General features: G+C 50.0%; 1 protein-coding gene across 1 annotated transcript in view; it reads left to right on the top strand.

Moving 5' to 3' along the window:
- The window catches only part of CABLES1 (Cdk5 and Abl enzyme substrate 1), a 104,748-nt gene that overhangs the window by 77,150 nt on the left and 7,136 nt on the right, over window positions 1–20,462 (top strand). Inside the window, exons 5-7 of the mRNA XM_040264723.1 lie at window positions 6,319–6,415; window positions 8,536–8,692; window positions 9,876–9,979. Of these exons, the coding sequence (XP_040120657.1) occupies window positions 6,319–6,415; window positions 8,536–8,692; window positions 9,876–9,979 (358 nt within the window). The remainder of the gene's footprint in view (window positions 1–6,318; window positions 6,416–8,535; window positions 8,693–9,875; window positions 9,980–20,462) is intronic.

Consider the following 20,462-nt stretch of genomic DNA (forward strand, 5'->3'; position numbering starts at 1 on the left):
AGAGCACTTAGCTAAGGCACCTCGAGAAGTTTGTCAGCCTCTTTATAAAAGATGTGTTGTTTAAGATCCCAAAAGTCTCAATATGAACAAATTCAAAAGCTGTTAAAGAGATGACATTATTGACATAGATGAGATGTTTCATTTTCCGTGCACAAGTGTGCCCTCGGCTGCCACCACAAAGCAGTCAGTTTTTCTAGAGCAGTTGTGATATTTATAACCATGTCAGTGAAGTTTCTGAAATGTGAATATAGGCAATATTGGTGCAGCAGCTGCAGTCTGCAATAAATATCTTTTTAGTTAATAGACATAATAGAAACTCCCTTCTACAAAACTGACAGGAAATTCAGACTTAATTATCACTGGGCACCACCCTTCTCCTCTCCAGAATGCCCGAAGGACCTGGAATGCTGTGGACTTGGGGAGCACCGTTGCTCATTGTCCTTTGTGTGCTCTGGCATCACCGAAACCCCCACTGCCATCCCCCCTGTCTGCACAGCCCCTCAGGGCAAAAGGATGTGCCAGTCTATCCCTTGTATAGGATGTGAATTTTTATCTCAGCCGGGAGCTCTGTTCCTGGGGTGCTGATGGGGTGCAGGGCATGGGTCCCCTGTGACCGGGAGCATCACAGTCCTCATTTCCTCCCCAGCTGAGGGTAGACGTGCTGCACTGGCTCCAACCACAGGGTCCTGCCTCTCTCCCATTCACTCCGGGGCTCCTAACATGGACTCTTCTCTGAGCTGGGGCCTGGGTCAGAGACATCCCCGGAGACAATGGGCAGAAAGTGGCCAGGCCACCTCGGGAAGGCCGACTTACTAATCCTGTACAGTAGCCATACGTGGCTGTTTAAATTTTAACCAAAAGTAAGAACTCAGTTCTTCGGTCGACTGGTCACACTGCAGGCGCTCCGTTGCCACGGGTGGCTCTTGCCTGCCCTGCGGGACGGCTCAGCTGGAGGATCATCCACCGCTGAGGGAGATTCTGCTGGACTGTAATGAGCAGTGTGTGTTTTCTCAGTAGCCGTCGAGGGTGGACACGCTCTTCTCCTGTCTCACTTTCATTCTCAGCGTGCCATAGTTATTTAGAAAGTAGAATGATACAGGTGAAGCGCCAGGGGTGGAAAGTGGTGGCTGTGGTATGCAGGGGGCACAGTAATTCTCCAGAGACGGGTTCCTGTGGTCAGGGGTGGTGGAGTTTTGCCCATAGAGTTCTCTCTTCCATGTGGTCCAAAGTGTCTGGGAGGCACTTGGATAGGCTAAGAACCCCTGCTCCTTTAAATTTTTTAATGATTTTATTCATTTATTTATGGTTGTGCTGGGCCTTTGTTGGTGCTCACCAGCTTTCTCTAGTTGCGGCGAGTGGGGGCCACTCTTCTTTGTAATGCACGGGCTTCTTACTGCGGTGGCTTCTCCTTGTTGCGGAGTGCAGGCTCTAGGGCATGCGGGCTTTAGTAGTCGCAGCACCTGGGCTCAGTAGTTGTGGCTCGTGGGGTCCAGAGCACAGACTCGGAAGTTGTGGCGCACAGGCTCAATTGCCCCACAGCATGTGAAATCTTCCTGGACCAGCGATCAAACCTGTGTCCCCTGCATTGGCAAGTGAATTCTTATCCGCTCTACCACCAGGGAAGTCCTCCCTGTTCCTTTTAAACCGGGCTTGGGGTTTATCTCATGGAGAGGAGTCTTGCATTTCATGTGTACTTAAAGTATAATTTTTGTTATGGCTCCATTTCTCACAAGAAGGGTAGTGTGTGGGAGCGTGGAGGGACTTTCCTGGCGGTCCAGTGGTTAAGACTTTGCCTTCCAATGCAGGGGACATGGGTTTGATCCCTGGTTGGGGAGCTAGGATCCCATATACTACTAGGTGCTACCAAAATTTTTTTAAAAAAGAAGAAGGGGAGTGTGGAGTAAAAGTGGCTGGTTTGGTTCTGTGAACTGGGATCTGTGCTTCCAGAATCAAGGGGCCAGTTAGCAAAGGCAGGGCTGCCCCAGGGAAACACTGAGCCTGGGAGCAAACTGAGACAGATAGAGAAGGGCATAATGGAAAACCACTCACCATCGGTGCCATGTTTATGAACCAACAAGGAGTCAGTTGACCTCCGCTCAGCAAACACTTCTTTAAGCATCTTTATACATCAGATGCTAGGTAGACAGGATACAGACATGGATTGAGACTCTGTTCCTGCCTACAGCCAGCTCTCCATGTAGGAGCACTCTTTTTTTTCTTTTTTTTTTTTAAACTTGACTCTCTTAAGTTTTTAAGATTTATTTTTAATTGAAGGATGATTGCTTTACAGTATTGGGTTGGTTTCTGCCAAACATCAACATGAATCAGCCGTAGATATGCATATGTCCCCTCCCTCTTGACTCTCCCTCCCATCTCCCTCCCCAACTCAACCCTCTAGGCTGTTACAGAGCCCCGGTTTGAGTTCCCTGAGTCATACAGCAGATTCTCATTGGCTGCCTATTTCACATATGGTAATATATGTTTCCTTGTTACTCTCTCCGTCATCCCACCCTCTCCTTCCTCCCCACCCCCACCATCATGTCCATACATCTATTCTCTATGTCTGTGTCCTGGAGCATTCTTAATAGGGACCTATTTGAATACCCCTTATTTCTTTTAATCTTCTCATCCCATAAAGATATTTCCTGCTCTTGTATTAGTTTCAGTCCTAAGTAACATTCTCCATCCGGGTGAAGTGGAAACAAGGAGACAGTTGTCTAGGAGCTGGGAATTTGAGGCACATGCTTGCTGGGTTAGACTTTGGGAAAGCAGTAAGTCTGAGGAAGCGTGTTGTTGGTCCTTTAACAAAATACAGGTTCTGCTTCTTTGTGCCAGCTCGCCTGGTCTTCCACTACTGGGCCACTCCATCCTTTGCCACCACAGCTATTTTTGCCTCTTGTTCTGGTGCTTGCTCTGAAGGCATTTCCCTTTTTAGGGCCTTTATGCAGTCATCGTCTTCATCCTTAATTGCTTGAGGAAATCTTCTGAGAGTTGCCCCAGGTGGCTCACGTAGGAGTCGAGGCAGCCTTGCACGTGGTCTCAGGGGAACCTGAGGTTCTCCTGGTCTTGCTGAGCCCCAGTCTGCTCCAGCCCACCTGGTCCTTCCAGCTTTGGATTTGAGGTCAATAACTGGGAAGCAGGGCTCTCTGTTGGTGTCATATGTTCCTAAGGTGATGTGACTTAAATCAGCCTGGCCCTCAGAGCCCTCAGGGAGTGTGGTCCCCAGCAGAGGAGGCACCCAAGGTGGACTCAGACACCTCCCCAGAGCACTTCTATGACTCAGAATATGTGAGGGGCTTTCAATGGGCTTCCCTGGTGGTTCAAACAGTAAGGGATCTGCCTCCAATGCAGAAGACCTGAGTTCCATCCCCGGATCAAGAAGATCCCCTGGAGAAGGGAACGGCTGGCTACCCATTTCAGTATTCTTGCCTGGAGAATTCCATGGACAGAGGAGCCTGGCAGGCTACAGTCCATGGGGTCGCAAAGATTCAGACACGACTGAGCGACTAAAACTCATTCTCAGTAGCAAGCTAATTGCAATTACTTTGTATGCGGTTTATCTGGTGTCTCAGACGGTAAAGAGTATGCCTGCAATGCAGGAGACCCAGGTTTGATCCCTGGGTCAGGAACATCCCCTGGAGAAGGAAATGGCAACCTACTCCAGTATTCCTGCCTGGGAAATCCCATGGACAGAGGAGCCTGGTGGGCTACAGTCCATGGGGTTTCGAACACAACTGAGCAACTAACACTCACTTTACGGGATAATATGCACCTTCTGACTACGTGTGTACAATTCTCCTGTTCTGTACTGTCCTGAAGGGGTAAGTTTGATGTTTGGAAGTACTTGAAGTCATGTACAGTCAAACCTGGTCAGTGGGGAGAGAGGTTAGGACACTGACTGAAGTGGTAAGTGTTCAAGATTAAAATAATTATATACATATAAAAGAATCGGAAAAAGAGTGGATATGTGTATATGTATAACTGATTCGCTTTGCTGTACAGCTGAAACTAATACAACATTGTAAATCAACTATACTCCAATAAAAAAATTTTTAAAGAAAAAATTTATATATATATGGTGGCTCAGATGGTGAAGAATCTGCCTGCAGTGCAGGAGACCAAGGTTCGATCCCTGGATCGGGAAGATCCCTGGGAGAAGGAAATGGCAACCCACTCCAGTATTCTTGCCTAGAGAATTCCATGGGCAGAGGAGCCTGACGGGCTGTACTGTCTATGGGGTTGCAGAGTCGGACATCAGTGAGCAACTAACACTAGCATACATATATAGATATACATTAATATATATATGCATGCACACATATATACTCATGCACTATATATATAAGTATAAAGTTTGAAGACTGGGATGGGTTGGTTGTTTTTTTCTTTCTGCATGATGTTAGTGTTGATTCCAAAAGGGGCTGCAGAGACCTTTTGATCTGGGCAGAACCATGGCCTCCCAAGGAGACTACCTTAGAAGGTGCAGTACTTCCCAGATGCAGATCTTGGGTGTTTCTTTTAAAAACGGTCATCAATCAGATCGGATTAGGGTGCCAGTCCATGCCTGGAACGCCCATAGACAAGGATGATTGCTCAACAAAGTGAAAAGATACCTTTTTTTCCCCTCCTAGAAGGTGGGAGGGACGGCCTCGTCTTTCTTCCCTACTACACATGGGCTCTCGTTCTCTCTTCCCGTGATTCCGTCACCTTTGGCCTGGAGAGTCTGGTCTTTACATGGTGTTTATTCTTGCTTAGGTTGTAGGAGATGTCTCAGAATGTGGCGGTTCCCTCCGGGCCACAAGGCCCGAATGCTGCCAGCGTGGGGCGGCTTTGACTAACAAGGCTGCGTGTGGAGCCCAGCTGGAAGAAGGAGCTTCCAAACTCAGTTCCAATCCAAATCACCTGGGAGTATGTAAAACTCAAGCCGACCAGGTTACGCCCCATTCAGCTGAATCAGAGTGAACATCTGGGGACGGGGGCCAGACACCATTCAGGCACACCTCGTTTTATTGTGCTTTACAGACACTGCTTTTTTTCCCCCCTTTTATGGATTGAAGGTTTGTGGCAGTCTGCATTGTCAGATGACGGTTAGCATTTGTTAGTATTTTTTAATTAAGGCTTGCACATTTTTTTAAGACCTAGTGCTATGCAAACTTCATAAAGTGCAAACATAACTTTTATATGCACTGGGAGACCGAACAATTTGTGCGACTCGCTTTGTTGCAATATTTGTGTTGTTGGAGTCATCTGGAACTGAACCTGCTGAATCTCTGAAATGTGCCTGTAGTTTGTCAAAGATCCCAGGCAATTCTAATACGCAGTGAAAGTCTGAGAGCTCCTGTAAGGAGGGATTAGCCTTGAAAATGTGAACAGTTACCCGTGAGCAGAGCCACAGCCAGACCCAGGAAAGAATGCTGCATGAAATGCTGCACCGGACACAAAACAGTGTCTACAGCCCACTGTCAGCGGGGACCTTGGTGAGCCGGTTACTTGCACTGGGCCTTGTTTTTCTCATCTGTAAAGTGGGATAATAATAGCAACACATGTCCAATAGGGTGATCTTAAAGAATGAAAAGGAGGATGTGTGAAAGTAAATTAGGAAGTGCTTGCTGGTAGTAGGGGTAGTAGTGTTAGTCGCTCAGTCGTGTCCGACTGTTTGCGATCGCACGGACTGTAGGCTGCCAGGCTCCTCTGTCCTTGGGATTCTCCAGGAAGGAATGCTGGAGTGGACGGCCATTCCCTTCTGCAGAGGATCTTCCTGACCCAGAAATCGAACCCAGGGTCTGTTGCGTTGCAGGCAGATTCTTTACCATTTGAGCAACACAGAAGACCTTGCTGGTAGTACTGGACATTATTCTTTTATATAGTCATTGTCTGAGTGGCCCGGTAAGGTAGCTGGGGTGGCTGTTGTGGCATTAGTCCCTTCATTACTAGTAATAAAGCTGAGAACTGTTTAGGGTAAGAATTTCTTCCTCCTGTCTTAATACGGGAGTGGCAAGGAGAGGTGACCTCCTCTGGCTTCCTGTTAGCTGGCCATTTAAGAGCCGACGGCCTTGCTGATCGGGAAGGGACTTTGGTAATCCCCTGGCTACTGAGCCTGACTCTCATCTTCAGGCTCTCTGTTCAGTTGAATTTCATTATATTAAAGTGTGTGGAACTACCAAGAAGCCCCAAAAGAGGGACAGAGAATCCTGTCAGGCACAGCGGGACCCCCTTCATCATTATTGTGAGAGTGACTCTGCTGTTCCAACAGTAAACATCTCCGTGGCTCCTTTGGGTGCAAACAGAAGCATCTTTATCCTTGGCTTGTCCCTGCAGGGATTTGAAGCTGGACGGAGGGAGGCAATCGGGGGGAGCCGTGAGCCTGAAGGAGATCATCGGCCTGGAAGGTGTGGAGCTGGGTGCCGACGGGAAGGTAAGACCGCCCGGCTCCCAGACCTCCGGCTTGTGTGACAGACACCACAAGGATCAGGAAGCAGAGGCTGTGATGGACCACAAACCACCCTTGGGCTGGGAAACCTGACATGGGGCACAACCTGGGTGAGTGAGTGACGCCAGTCCAGAAGGAAGGGTTACTCGCTCAGTCGTGTCCTACTCTTTGCGACCCCCATGGACTGTAGCCCACCAGTCTCCTCTGTCCAGGCGATTCTCCAGGCCAGAATACTGGAGTGGATTGCCATGCTCTTCTCCAGGTTATCTTCCTGACTCAGGAATTGAACCCAGGTCTCCCGCATTGCAGGCAGATTCTTTACCGTCTGAGCCACCAGGGAAGCCCCCTATCCAGGTGTGCAGATGGGTTAAATGGCAGCCCAGCTGTTTCTCCATGATGCCCATCCTGACTAGTCCAGTCACCCACTCTTGTTCTAAGAACCCCCAGTGGATGCCTGAAACCTTGGGTAGGGCAGAACCCTACATATGCTGTGTTTTGCCTTATATATGCGCTTCCCTGGTGGCTCAGACGGTAAAGTGTCTGCCTGCAATGTGGGAGACCCGGGTTTGATTCCTGGGTCAGGAAGATCCCCTGGAGAAGGAAATGGCAACCCACTCCAGCACTCTTGCCTGGAAAATCCCATGGATGGAGGAGCCTGATAGGCTACAGTCCACGGACACGACTGAGCGATGTTTTGCCTTATACATACATACTGCTAATAAAGTTTACTTTTTAAATTAGGCACAGTAAGAGACTATCCGAATTGTACTTTGTCACTGCTTTGTGCTTTGGGGCCATTAGTAAGTAAAATAATGCTTGAGCACGAGGCCTGTGATACCATGATAATTGATCTGATAACCGAGACGGCTGCTCCGTGACTAAAGGGTGGGATTGCCGGACAAAGGGATGGTTCATGTCCTGGGTGGGATGGTGATAGATTTCATCATACTGCTCTGACTGACTCACAGTTTAAAGCTGAGGAATTACTTCTAGAATTTTCCATGTAGTTTTTTTGGGCCACGAGTAACAAACTGTGAGTGAGGGGAAACTGCTTTATCTTGCATACACACACATGCGTGTGCCTGGACGAGGTGGCGGGTGGTTTGAACAAATATTAACTGTGGTGACTAGCAATCCCACTACTAGACAGTGTTTAGGGCTTTCCAGGCTTTTTCAGTGACTGAGTGGTAAAGAGTCCGCCTGTAATGAAGGAAACGTGAGTTCGATCCCTGGGTCGGGAAGATCCCCTAGAGGAGGGCATGGCAACCCACTCCAGTGTTCTTGCCTGGAGAATCCCATGGACAGAGGAGCCTGAGGGGCTACAGTCTACTGGGTCGCAGAGTCAGACACCACTGAAACGACTTAACACATACACGCGCTGCACCCGACTGGTGTTGTGAGCCACGTCTCTGCCAAGCAGGTGAAAAGAAAAACACGTGTTGCAGCTTCACTCCTGAAGACTGAGTGTTCACAGGAGAAGGAAGGAGGATGGAGTGAGATGAGCATCTTAGATGCAGCATCTGCCGAGGGAAGGGGGGAGGGCAGAGCCCTTATCAGAGACTCTTGAGGCCTGATCTTCTGGAATTCTACCCGTGGTGGATTAAACAAAGCATTGCGGCATATGCCTTCTGAGTTAGAAAACCTCCCAGCAGCTTCAGAGATGGTCCCTTGCTATCAGACACATGACTATCTCTGCCCCATAACATGAATATTCACACTGAGTGGGATAAATTAAAACTAGGATGGCCTCAAGTCAGTCTAGTTTAGGTTTTGGCACAAACATGTGCAAAAACAAATTTCATTTTTCAGATCTTGGATTTTAGAATTGCCCAGCTATGAGACTGTGGACCTAAACTTGGCGTGGCAACGCAGCTTGGTCAGAATGCAGACCTCACATTCAGTTCAGTTCAGTCAATCGTGTCTGACTCTTTGTGACCCCATAGACTGCAGCACACCAGGCTTCTCTGTCCATCACCAACTCCTGGAGCTTGCTGAAACTCATGTCCATCAAGTCAGTGATGCCATCCATCCAACCATCTCATCCTCTGTTGCCCCCTTCACTGCCGGGGGTTAATCACTGACCTGTTTTTGTCTTTATCTTTTAGACTGTTTCTTACACCCAGTTTCTGTTGCCCACGAATGCCTTTGGAACACGGAGAAACACCTTAGACTCCACATCCTCCTTCTCCCAACTCCGTACCCTGAGCCACCGCAGCCTCTCCATCGGCCGGGCGAGCAGCACCCAGGGGAGCCTCGACACGGGTAAGCTGGGGTCTGGCCGCAGGAGGTGCCTCAGTGGACAGCATGGATTGGGTCTCCTTGTGTGCATGGGTGGATGGGCAGGCTCACTACCAGGCCACAGGGTGGGTTCTCTAATGAGAGGCCTCAGTCACTAGCCCCTAAGCTTCCACGAGGAGACATGCCCAGACCACCTTGCAGAGAGGCCTGGCTCCCTGGCTTCTTTCTGCCTCTTAGCTCCTCATCTCTCCACTTACCTGCTTCTTACCTACATTCTTCTAGTGCTCGAGTTTGACCTTTCAGGCCTTTCCTGGTGGTCCAGTGGCTAAGACTCTGCTCTCCCAATGCGGAGGACCCAGGTTTGATCCTTGGTCAGGGAACTAGATCCCACATGCTGCAACTTAAAGATCCTATAAGTCACAACTAAGACCTGGTGTGGCCAAATGAATGTTTTAAGTTGGCCTTTCTTCAAATAATTGGACCATAAACGAACAGTCAGGTGTGAAAACTCCCTTAGTGACTCTCACAGCAGGTGAGCTTACTCAGCCACTGACAGAAGACTCCAGCTTCTCCTGTACAAGCCTCTGTGGGAACTGACATGGAGAAAAATGCTTTATGAGGCAGGATTCTTTGCACTCTCAGAGAAATTCCTGGTGAACGTGAAGTTCCTCAGGCCCATCCAGGTGCTGTTCGGCCTTCTCCAGTCGCTGACTGCTGTTTGCACTGGTATCTGCTCTGGTTTGCATGCATTCAGACCCCCAGAGCCTGCCCAGAATTATTCACACCGAGCGTGCTTCTCACATGTGATAACTTGAGGCTCATTCGATCTGTAGGTTTAGAAAATGAGCCTTTTCCAGGCCTTGTTTTGCAGTCTGTGAGTGTTCACAGCAACATTCATGCTTATGAGGTTTTGTGCTCTGCCAGGTCAGGGAGATTAATATATAATTTTTTTTAATGGAAAAAATGTCAGAATGTGAAGTGTTTGACGAACTCCTCTGCCCAGGGCAGGGAGGGGTGGTGGTCACACGGGTGGGACACACTTCATTGGCATGCGGAGACATCTACTGATGGTCAGAGCGAGCGATGTGACTGGGCTGAGAAACCTGAAACCAGCCTTCCTACCGTCGAACTTTGTACCAGGCATTCACCCGGCCACTTCTGCTTCAGGAGGTCAGGTTCCTAATTATCATTTTGCGTTGATCCTCAGGTAGTGACCTGGGAGACTTTATGGACTATGACCCGAATCTTCTGGATGACCCCCAGTGGCCTTGTGGCAAGCACAAGCGAGTTCTCATCTTCCCTTCATACATGGTGAGTGGTGGTGGAGGGATGGTCAGGGAGCTGGCCCCCTCAGCCTCCTGGGGAACTCGGAGGTGCCATGCTGTTCCTGTGGATGGTGGTTCTTCCTGGGGTTGGGGCTTTCAAACAGTGCTCCACGTGGTTCTTCTCAATGACCTCCACACCCCCGCTTGCCCGGGTGGGTCACTCAGGGAAGGACGAGCACATACATCATATCCAGGATTCTTCTGGCCACCAGGCCCAGGTACACCCCTTTAGAGGGTGTGAGACGGCTGAGTGGCCTCTGTGTGTGAACGCTGCCGGCTCAGGGTGGAACTGCACCTCTGAGGTTGTACATCCATGGACCCCAGTGGGTAGGGGACGACCAACCCTGCCTATCACCGGCAGCGCTGAGTTCAAGTTCAGCTCGCTGGGGTTCCTTGGTGACCGTAGGCCACTGTCCATGCTCTGAGCAAACATTTGGCACCAGGCTCCGGATGACAGAATCATCTCCTGGGAAAGTGAAAGTAGGACAATGTGGGTGTTAAATGCAAAACCTTTCCTTGCTGTTTTTGTTTCACGGGCTCTTCCTGTTTTTCCCTTTGGGTGATTCACTTTCTGCTCTTGGCTGACCACCGTTTCCCACCACTGTGGCCGCTGGGTCTCCAGACACCCGTGGGGCCTGATGGGGTCCCGTGTGCTTTCAGTGGGCAGACTTTCCCTGACTCAGAGGTGGCAGAGCCCAGGGTATTGCAGGAGGAGGGGAGCTGGGCTTTGTGGGAACCTTCGCCCATGCCAGGCCTGCCATTTGCGTCTCCAAGTAAAAATCACAGACCCAGGATACCCCCACCACCCCCTGCCAGGCAGCTCTAGTTCCCTTTTCCCCCCGAGCTCAGCCTGATGTCAGAAGCCCTGGCCCCAGGAGTGGGCAGAGGATCCTTTCTCTGTTCTAGGCTGTTATGTCTGCAGAGGCCAGAGTCAGACCCCAGCCCATGCACTCACTGTTAAGCTTGTTAGCAGCGGAAGCCCCCACCCCCACCCCCACCCCCCAGCCTGTCCATCTGGCCAGCATCTGGCAAGTAGCTGACGTCAGAAAAGCACCAGACAGAACTCAAACCCGCATTGATACTTTCAACATAGATCCTCTTGTATTAATAATTTGGCAAATAGCTCAGAGATCATTCTAAAATGCTACACTGAGCCAGGATGAATTGCCAAAGGCATCTTGTTTAAAATTGCCCCGGCTACTCTCTCCCATCCTTACTCTCCAACTCTTAACACAAAAGGCAAAACCAGGGCCATGTATGATTATTTTTTTCCTATGACCTACTGGCTCAGATGGTAAAGAAATTGCGTGCAAGAGACCCAGGTTCCATGAGTTGGGAAGATCCCTGGAGAAACGAATGGCAACCCACTCCAGTATTCTGGCCTGGAGAATTCCATGGACTGTATAGTCCATGGGGTTACAAACAGTAGGACACGACTGAATGACTTTCATTCCTTGTGTAGGTCTGGGCTTCCCTGGTGGCTCAGATGGTAAAGAATCTGCCTGCAGTGCAGGAGACCCAGGTTTAATTTCTGGATCAGGAAGATCCCCTGGAGAAGGAAATAGCAGCCCACTCCAGTATTCTTGCCTGGAGATTCCCATGGACAAAGGAGCCTAGTGGGCTATAGAACATGGGGTCCCAAAAAGTTGGTCACGACTGAGCCAATTTCACTTTTATAGGTCGGTGTCTGGCCAGTGTGGGTCTGATTTTTTGTTTTTCTTTCAATGATTTGATTGTGAGCTTCGAGGTTCTGGGCTTACAGTCTTATGTGAGCACACCTGTGCACACAGATCATTTCCCGTCTCCTGGACAGTGTGTTAGATGACCTGCCAGGTCAGCATATATTAATATGTCCTACCCTCGTTTTATGATCCCAAGTGGGTCATTTTTCAGTTCACCACGTTGAGTCTGTAGCCTGTGCTTCCTGTAACTGTCCATTTTTTTCAGGGAATGAAATTGCTCGTGAGCTGCACTTGCCTGGTCAGCTTCATGAGACCTATATGTCTTTCTGATCTGGCCACAGCTATCACAGCTATTGATAATATCTTTAATAAAATATCGCACATCTACTTTGCAGCCCTGATGTGCATGTGGAGGGTTATAAAGAACCTCAGCCTGGCTCCCGAGAGAATGCTCTCTAGTAGACATGGATTCTAGGTCAGTTTTTACACTGAACTTGCAGGAGAAGGAGTGGGGTGAGGGGGGGGCAGGGGTTGGGTTTTGGTTTGCTCGCTTTATTTTGTGTGTTGGGTAACAGGTATAGAATGTGTCCATTTGACCAGTACTGTGAGGCCCTACTGTGTGCCAGGCCAGGTGCTACCTTTTTCGGCAGAGGAAAAACCAGCCACCTCCCCCCATTGTCCTCGACCGTAGAGTGAGGAGTCAGAGGAGTCACTGTAGTGAGGAGGGCGAGCAGAGAATCACCTTGGAAAAGTGGGAAATGACTGACAGGGTGGGTCAGGACTTGGACGCAGGTTTCTAAAAAGGCTGCCCTGAGGAAGTGGATCGAAAGTGAGCGCTGAGGTGAGAGAAGGCGCCGGCCTGCTGGGCCTCGGGAGGGAGGCCCCACGTGCCACAGCCTGAGCTGTGCGAGAGGTTGACCTTGTGTCAAATGGGTGTTTTGAGCAGTGACAGTTGCCCCGCTTAGCGCACACATGCACACCCACAGGCGCACACACGGGGAAGTCCATAAACTGATGATCCTGACAAGGTTACTCCACTAACTTGACCCCATGCACAGAGAGCTGAGCTTGTTAATAGGCGCCGACTACCAAGGTGGATGGCGGCACTAGAGGTAAGGAACCCGCCTGCCGATGCAGGAGACGTGAGAACTGCAGATTCGATCTCTGAGTCGGGAAGATCCCTGGAGGAGGAAATGGCAACCCACTCCAGTATTCTTGCCCGGAGAATCCCATGGAGAGAGGAGCCTGGCGGGCTGCAGTCCACGGGGTCGCAAAGAGTCAGATGTGGCTGAAGCGGCTGAGCACACCCGCACCAAGGTGGACAAGGTCACCTGATCCAGGCTGCTGAGGGGGTGGGGCACCTGTCTGTAGGTGGGCAGGAAGAACTGACACAGTTTGAAGCGTTCCTGATGCCAGGAGACCCCTCGTGATTGGCAGGGCGCCCCCTGCAGGCAGACATAAGTCCTGTGAGCCCAGCCCCTCTGACCCCCTGCCTGGCTCCCAGCTGTGGAGTTTGGGCAAGTCCCTCACAGGCTGACCGTCTGAGCAACACCACCCACCTCCCTAAATATCAGCTTCCAAAGCCTCTGAGGTCCTGCCACCCTACGCCTGTCCCTGCTAGGCTTCCAGCGCAGCTGAAGTTTAGTCAGCCCAGCAGAGGCCCAGGTTTAGGAACCAGGGACTGTTCCAGGTTTTGGGGTGGTCCTATACGTGTGGAATTTCAGGGTCTGAGGTGTTGGTGTGGCCGCTACAGAATCAAGCCACCTTTACAGTGACGGGCTAGACCTTTTACCCCATCAAATGCTGCAGCAGTCATTGTTTTTCTCTTTTCATATTAAGATATAATTTTAATCAAATGTATCCATTGAAAGTGTATAGTTCCATGAATTTTCCATCCTCCACTGACCACATCTGTCCATTTAGAAAGTTCCCTCAGGATTTCCCTGGTGGTCCAGTGGTTAAGACTCCATGCTTCCAATGCAGGGGACATGGGTTCAACCCCGGGCCAGGGAACTAAGATCCAGCTATGCAGTGTGCCCCAAAAATGTTTTAATTAAATTAATAAAAAAGAAAATTCTCTCCTTTCCATCCTGTTCTGCATCATGCCTGCTCCCAGCAAAGACAACTGCCATTCTGACTTCTGTCACCAAAGTTAGTTTTACCTCTACTGGAACTTCATAGGAACGGAATTGTGCCCTATCAATATGTGCTTTTTAAAAAATCTGTCTTCATTCACACAACTTAATATCTGTAAGATTCACTCATGTTGCATGAATCAGCAGTTTGTTTTTCTTAATTGCTGAGTAGGGTTCCATTGTCTGGATAGACCATCACTTATTTGTCCATTCTGCTTTTGATGGACACTTGCATTATTTACATTTAGGGATATTATGAATCTTGCTGATATGAACATTCCCATACAAGCCTTTCTGTGGACATACATTTTCATTTCTCTTGGGTAAATACCTGGGAGTGGGCTTTCTGAGTCATGTCTACCAACCAGGGTGTAGTTGAAGGTTCACATTTGTTCTCCATAGACGATAAAAGGGCCACTCATCACCACCAATGGGACATCCCTCAAAATGGGAGGGTTCCAGAGTTGAACGTTCCCTGAGGCTGAGAAAGAAGGCTGTTATTTACAAAGTTTAAGAGGAACCCTTTGAAGCCAGCCTTGCATTCCTAGTTAGAGTTGTATTTTTTAACTTTGATCCAAGCAAGTCACTCACAGTACTTGCCGCTGTGAAAGGGCAAAGAAGTTTGAACCAAAAAAAAAAAAAAATTCCTGGGGCAGGTATGGAAATCAGATTGCAGCTGTCCCTGGGTTTTGGCCTTAAAGTTTCTAGAAGGTGACGCCAGAACATGAAAATCTGTTGAAGGAGAATAGATATGTGTACATGATGGCTGAGTCCATTTGTCCTCACCTGAAACCTACCACAGTATTTTTATTTGGCTATACTCCAATATAAAATAAGTTTGTTTTTAAAAAAAACAAGCAAGCAAGCCTGTCGAGTCTGCTGGCTACAAGCAGGTTCCTGCAGGGCCTGAGCTTCGTGGTGGTTTCTCAGTGAGGAGAGGGAGGGCCAGAGCCCTCCACCCTGGTTCCCCAAACTGGTGCTTCCTGCCCTGTGCGCCTCCTGGCTTGTAATTTATGTTTTGCTTGACAGTGGTTATTTATCATTAGAACCTGGCAGCCAAGTTGGTAGTGGGCTTCTTTTTTTTTTTTTTTTCCTCTTTATGGGTGCGGAGAGCAATTCAGAAAGAAAGTGAGTGAAAGAGCTGACTGAGATAAAGCCCAAAAACTAAAGTTCTGTGAATGGACTTCTGGATCCTTCTCCTCTCTCAGGAAGGTAGCTCTCACGAACTGTTTTGACATCAGAAAGAATGCCAACACAACCTTTAAGATATCTGTAGGTATTTACATCTCAGGGGCTTCCCAGGTGGCAGTAGTGGTAAACAATCTGCCTGCCAGTGCAGGAGATGCAAGAGATGAGGGTTTGATTCATGAATTGGGAGGATCTCCTGGAGGAGGAAATGGCAAACCACGCCAGTATTTCTGTCTGGAGAATCCCATGGACAGAGGGGCCTGGCAGGCTGCAGTCCATGGGGTCGCACAGTTGGACACGACTGAGTGACTTTGCATATTTACATCTCAAGAGGACATCCCTTGGCTTGACCTCTGTGGTAAAGTGCCTGTTCTTTGATTTACTTAATATGACATTCTAAAGACTCTCAGAAAAGCCCCTCCTCCCGTCTCAGCATCTCCCCAGGTTTATGGGAATATATCTTAGAACTTAATTTTTCAGGACAGTGTGAGATGCTGAGCAGGAGGGAATAGAAAGCAATAAAAGGCAGATTAACCCAGCCTTCCGTGAGATTGGATTCTGCTTTCCCTCCTTATTTCTTTTTCGTTGAAAGCTGTCTGGGTGATGTGGGCACTTACTTACCTGTCTGCAGGCGGATTTATTGAGAAGCTAAAGCAGTTTTGAGTCCAAGGGCCCGTCCCTTGCAAGGCTCTTTCCAGGCCCCCAGGTTTCAGAGTGTCTGGAGCTTATTTAATTTGGGAGACCCTTTCTAAGGAAAGTAATTCAGCGTCACCAACACACCATTGCTAGGCCTCTCAAGATTGAAAGGTGTCTGGGAACTTCCCCGCCAGTCACTTGCATAGACATGGAGCAGTGGGACTTTGAGGCCTGCTGGCTTTTGGTGTAAGTGTTAAAATGCCTTATTGTGTCATGGTGGGTTTTGTTTTCCACTTTGGGTTTGGGGTTTTCTTTTTTTTTTTTGGTAAGAGCTTTATTTGCTTTTTTTGCTCTTGCTTTGCTCAGCTGCTCAATCATGTTCGACTCTTTGTGACCCCCATGGACTGTAGCCTGCCAGGTTCCTCTGTCCATGAGATTCTCCAGGCAAGAATACTGGAGTGGGTTATCATTTTCTCCTCCAGGAGGTCTTCCCGACCCAGGGATCCAACTCGAGCCTCCTATGTCTCCTGCACTGGCAGGCGGATTCATTACCAGAGTCACCTGGGAAGCCCCAGAGCTTTATTAGTTACATAGTAATTCACGTATCGTACAACTCACTTCTTTAAAGTGTGCAATTCAGTGGTTTTTAGTATATTCACAAAATTGTGCAACTATCACCACAGTCAATTTCAGAACATTTTCATCATCCCCCTAAAGAGCCCCCCGTAGCCTTAACCAACCGCCCCCATCCTCTAAGCCCCAGGCAACCACTAACGTACTTTCTGTTTCCATAGACTTGCCTATGGTGGATATTTCATGAAGATGGAAGCATGCACTGTGTGATCGTTTGCCTCTGGCCTCTTTCACTTATGCTTTCAAGGGTTATCTCTATGGCAGCATGCATCAGTATTGTGGTTTGGGTTGTTTTTAATCTGTTTTTTTCTTGTAAAACTAATGTGAAACGTTGTTTTAGGTTTTGCCGAAGGTGTTGTAGCATCTGCTCCCTTCCTCTGTATTTGTGTCAGATTTTCGATTATCACAGTATGAATTTGACCGTGACACTGCACACAGGGGCAGCAGCTCATGCTCTGACCACCACCTTAAGAAGCGAGTGTTTAGAGGTACATCCAAATGCAAGCTGGCTGGGTGTGACCTCGGGGGCCACATCACCCAGTGTCTGTGCGTGATTCCATCTTCATGAAATATCCACCATAGGCAAGTCTATGGAGACAGAAAGTACATTAGTGGTTGCCTGGGGCTTAGAGGGTGGAGACAGGACTCTAGAAGTTTCTGTGGCACCACGTGAATGCTTGTCACATATCTGAGACTGCGGACATGCTTTGCACACCTGCCCACCCCACATGATGGTGTAATTCTGACAAAGGCAACTTTCCCTCTGTGGCTCTCCTCGAAGCAACGCATTTCATTTCAGTGAAAAAACCCGAAGAGCTGCTCACCTTCAGGGGACAGGACAGAGGTTAGATCCAGGATCCTGTGTTTGGAATCGGTGGATAGAAATAGCAACAAATGCAGCCCCAGGCCGTGTTGTCCGTGCACTCATTCCTGAAGTTTCTTTGTGACTTGCTTTCCTTTCCCTTCATGGCACAGTGGTGGAGAACCTGCCTCCCAGTGCAGGAGATGTGGGTTTGATCCCTGGGTCAGGGAAGATCCACTGGAGGAGGAAATGGTAACCCCCTCTAGTAGTTTTGCCTGGAAAATACCATGGACAAAGGAGCCTGATGGGCTACAGTCCTCGGAGTCACAGAGAGTCAGACGGGACTGAGCACAGAGCACACAGCACAGGGAAAAGGCATAAACAGAACAGCCGGAAGGCCTGGCTGTGTGTGGTTTCAGAGATGTCATGCAGGGCTGGGGCTCTGCTTTCCTTGGCGAGCACGTCACATCTGCTTTCTGATGCCCAGTTGGGCTCGGAGCCCCGTGGATGGCAGGTGAGTGCCGTGGAGGCCATGGCTCTAGGTATCGAAGGAGTTGCACCCATCACTGCCTGTATCCTCCGAGTCACAGGCCCTGGAAAGCGAGATTCAGGGTGAAGGGGTGGCTGCACGGCTCCCCAGGCTCGCTGTTCCTCCTGGGTGACAAGCAGCCCTGCGGCTGGAACCTGGCTCCTTAGGAACGTTCCTGCCCCCGGGGGCTCCTCTGACCCAAAGGCGAGCACTAGCAGAGTCAACTGCAAGCTCACGTCTGTTCAGAGCCGCCCTAAGAATTCCCAGGGAGATGTGAGGCCTGGAAGTGCAGGCGGAAGGAAGGAGAACCCTACCCGGCCCTGGGTCGAAGCACCTTTTCTGTTGTTTCTCTGGGAATCAGACCAGCAACCTGTTAGCTCCAAGCCCCTCATTCCAGCACTGCTACTGGGGCAGACGTGCCCTCCTTGACATGCTCCTGCTGCCTTGCTTTCCCCCCTGCTTGCCCCCTACCCCTACCCTGAGAGGCCTTCACCTTGGGGCATCATGGCAGCTGCCGTGGGCCAGAACTGGGCCCATGTTCAGCTCCTCCTTGGAGGCTCCCTCCCTTCTCTCAAGATGAGTCAAACCTTTGTTTCTAAATAAAGCAAAGGTGTCTCGGCGTCTCTGGTAGATGTGGTAGACCCTTCCAGCTGGATCACTAGGTTGTGGCCTTACCGCCATTTCCTGTTATCTCAGAAGGGGTGCAGGCCTCAGCCCCCAGGCTGGCCTCCCTAACTCTGCCATTGTCCCCGACAGGGCATGCCCAGCAGTGCTTCTTTCTGAATTGCATCCCTCTGGACCTTCAGCATTTTGGATGGTCTCCTCCTCCCAGCTGACCTCCCTTCTTCTTTCTGCATCTGTGCACACACAGCGTCCCTGCAGCCAGGCAGCTTCGAGAAAGCACATGGAAGCCATCTCAACCCTCCTCTGCAAATTGTGGGCGCCAAGGATGGAGCTGCCTGTCCCTCACGTAGCCTGCCTGGCCCAGCTGTTGGCTATTGCTGGGGCCACAAGGACCCCTGCACTTGGCCAATCCCCTGGCCAGAAATTTGGTGGCACTGAACGCAGTGGTCACCCACTCTGTCCGAGGCCAGGAGGGGCCCACAGCCCATTTACTAGCGCTTTGATTCCTAGGAACGCACATGCAGTGGCAAAACCTAGACAGTGTGAGTCTTCATAAACCATGCAATTAAAGGGAGAAGGGACTTGGAACAAAGCATGGTCCTCCTGGTTAATTCATTCTCTCTTGAGCCTTGGGCTTCGCAGGTGGCGCTAGTGGTCAAGAACTCGCTACCAGTGCAGGAAACATAAGGGACAAGGGTTAGATCCCTGGATCGGATTGGGAAGATTTCCTGAAGAAGGCAATGGCAATCCACTCCAGTATTCTTGCCTGGAAAATTCCATGGACAGAGGAGCCTGGTGGGCTACAGTCCATGGGGTCACGAAGTTGGACATGACTGAGCGTGTGCACACACACACACACACCCCATATACACACAAGCCAGAACAAGTGAGTGGCTGGGGTCGCCCTGCGACTCAGCCTTGAGTACTGCCCCCTCGGCTCACCCCCATCACTGGGAAGAGGACAGCTGTCTCTTGGGAAGGGGAGGGAATGTGGGGAGGTCAGCCTCTAGAGGATGTCGTAGACTCCCTCAAGACACACGGGACCATAGCTTCTATGTTCCCAGAAAGTGTTCCCTCGAGGGAACCAGGGCTGAGGACAGCGAGGCCTGTCATCCTCTGAAATCTGACTGCAGGGTCTTCCTAGGCTCTGAGCAAGTCTTCCCATACTTGGCGCCTGGCCAGTCTGGAACTGTGGCCCACAGGCACACTGTGTGTGCAGGGTCCTGTCTGGGCAAGGGCCTGGGAGCAGACTGTCACTTTGGGAGCCGCCCACACAGCCACCGTGATTTTTGCCCCGAGCACCTGATCGTGAGCAGCCTGCACAGCTGGTGCCCTGCAACCGTCAACGTAAAGCACGTGACAGAAGCCAGAAGAAGAAGCAGGCACAGGGAGCTGAAACCGCCTGAACTAGTGCCCAGACGTCGAGTGGCTGGAAACCTCCCCCAGAAGGCATCAGAGAAGGCCACCTCTGCAACTCTGGGTGGCAAAGCTGGAATTCAGAATTCTGCCACCGAGAAAATGAATTTGAGGGCTTGATCATGTGCAGCCCTCGCTGGGGGCCAAGTGCTGAGCCAAGGGCCTCATAGCATCAACTCACTGGCCTTCCCTCTACCCTCCTCTCAAGCATCCAGTATGGAAACAAATATACATATCCACTCATCCTGCCGCCAAGAAAACTAAGCCCAAAGCTCTGCACCCCCAAGAGCTCAAATGAGGCTGCATGTAAAAATAAAGGACATCTCCTGTGGGGTCCAGGCTTGGGATGGCCTGAGCCCTCCTGGCCCCACCTTCAAGGCTGCAAGCTGGGCTGGGTTGTTGCTGTTCACTGGGTTGTTTTAAAGCTAGGGCTGGTCAGGAAGTGGTGTGGGAGGTCCCCAGGGCTGTGGTGAAGAGATGACATTAGCGCCTTTAGGGGAAACAGCTCTGCTGTTATCCCATGTCCTCACAAAGATGTCCTGTTACAATAGAGGTAAATGCCGTCAACGAAGACAGTGTCTGCTAGTTCAGTTATGAAGTGCAGCATCCACTGAAGCCAGTTTAAGAAGAGAGGCATTTTTTACAGGGTACTAAACAGCCTATCGTCACTGGGGAGGCTGATGAAACAGCCTGAATTGGGATTTCAGGAATGATCCCCAAACTGTACTGCAGAACCAGGTCACCAGGGGAATGTGCACTGGCCATCAGCTCCAGGCATGACAGCCCTGCCACCTCCACAGTCAGGACGCTGCCACTGCTCCCAG

The sequence above is a fragment of the Oryx dammah genome, unplaced genomic scaffold, assembly GCF_014754425.2.
Source record: "Oryx dammah isolate SB20612 unplaced genomic scaffold, SCBI_Odam_1.1 HiC_scaffold_22, whole genome shotgun sequence".
In the NCBI taxonomy this organism is placed as follows: Eukaryota; Metazoa; Chordata; class Mammalia; order Artiodactyla; family Bovidae; genus Oryx; species Oryx dammah.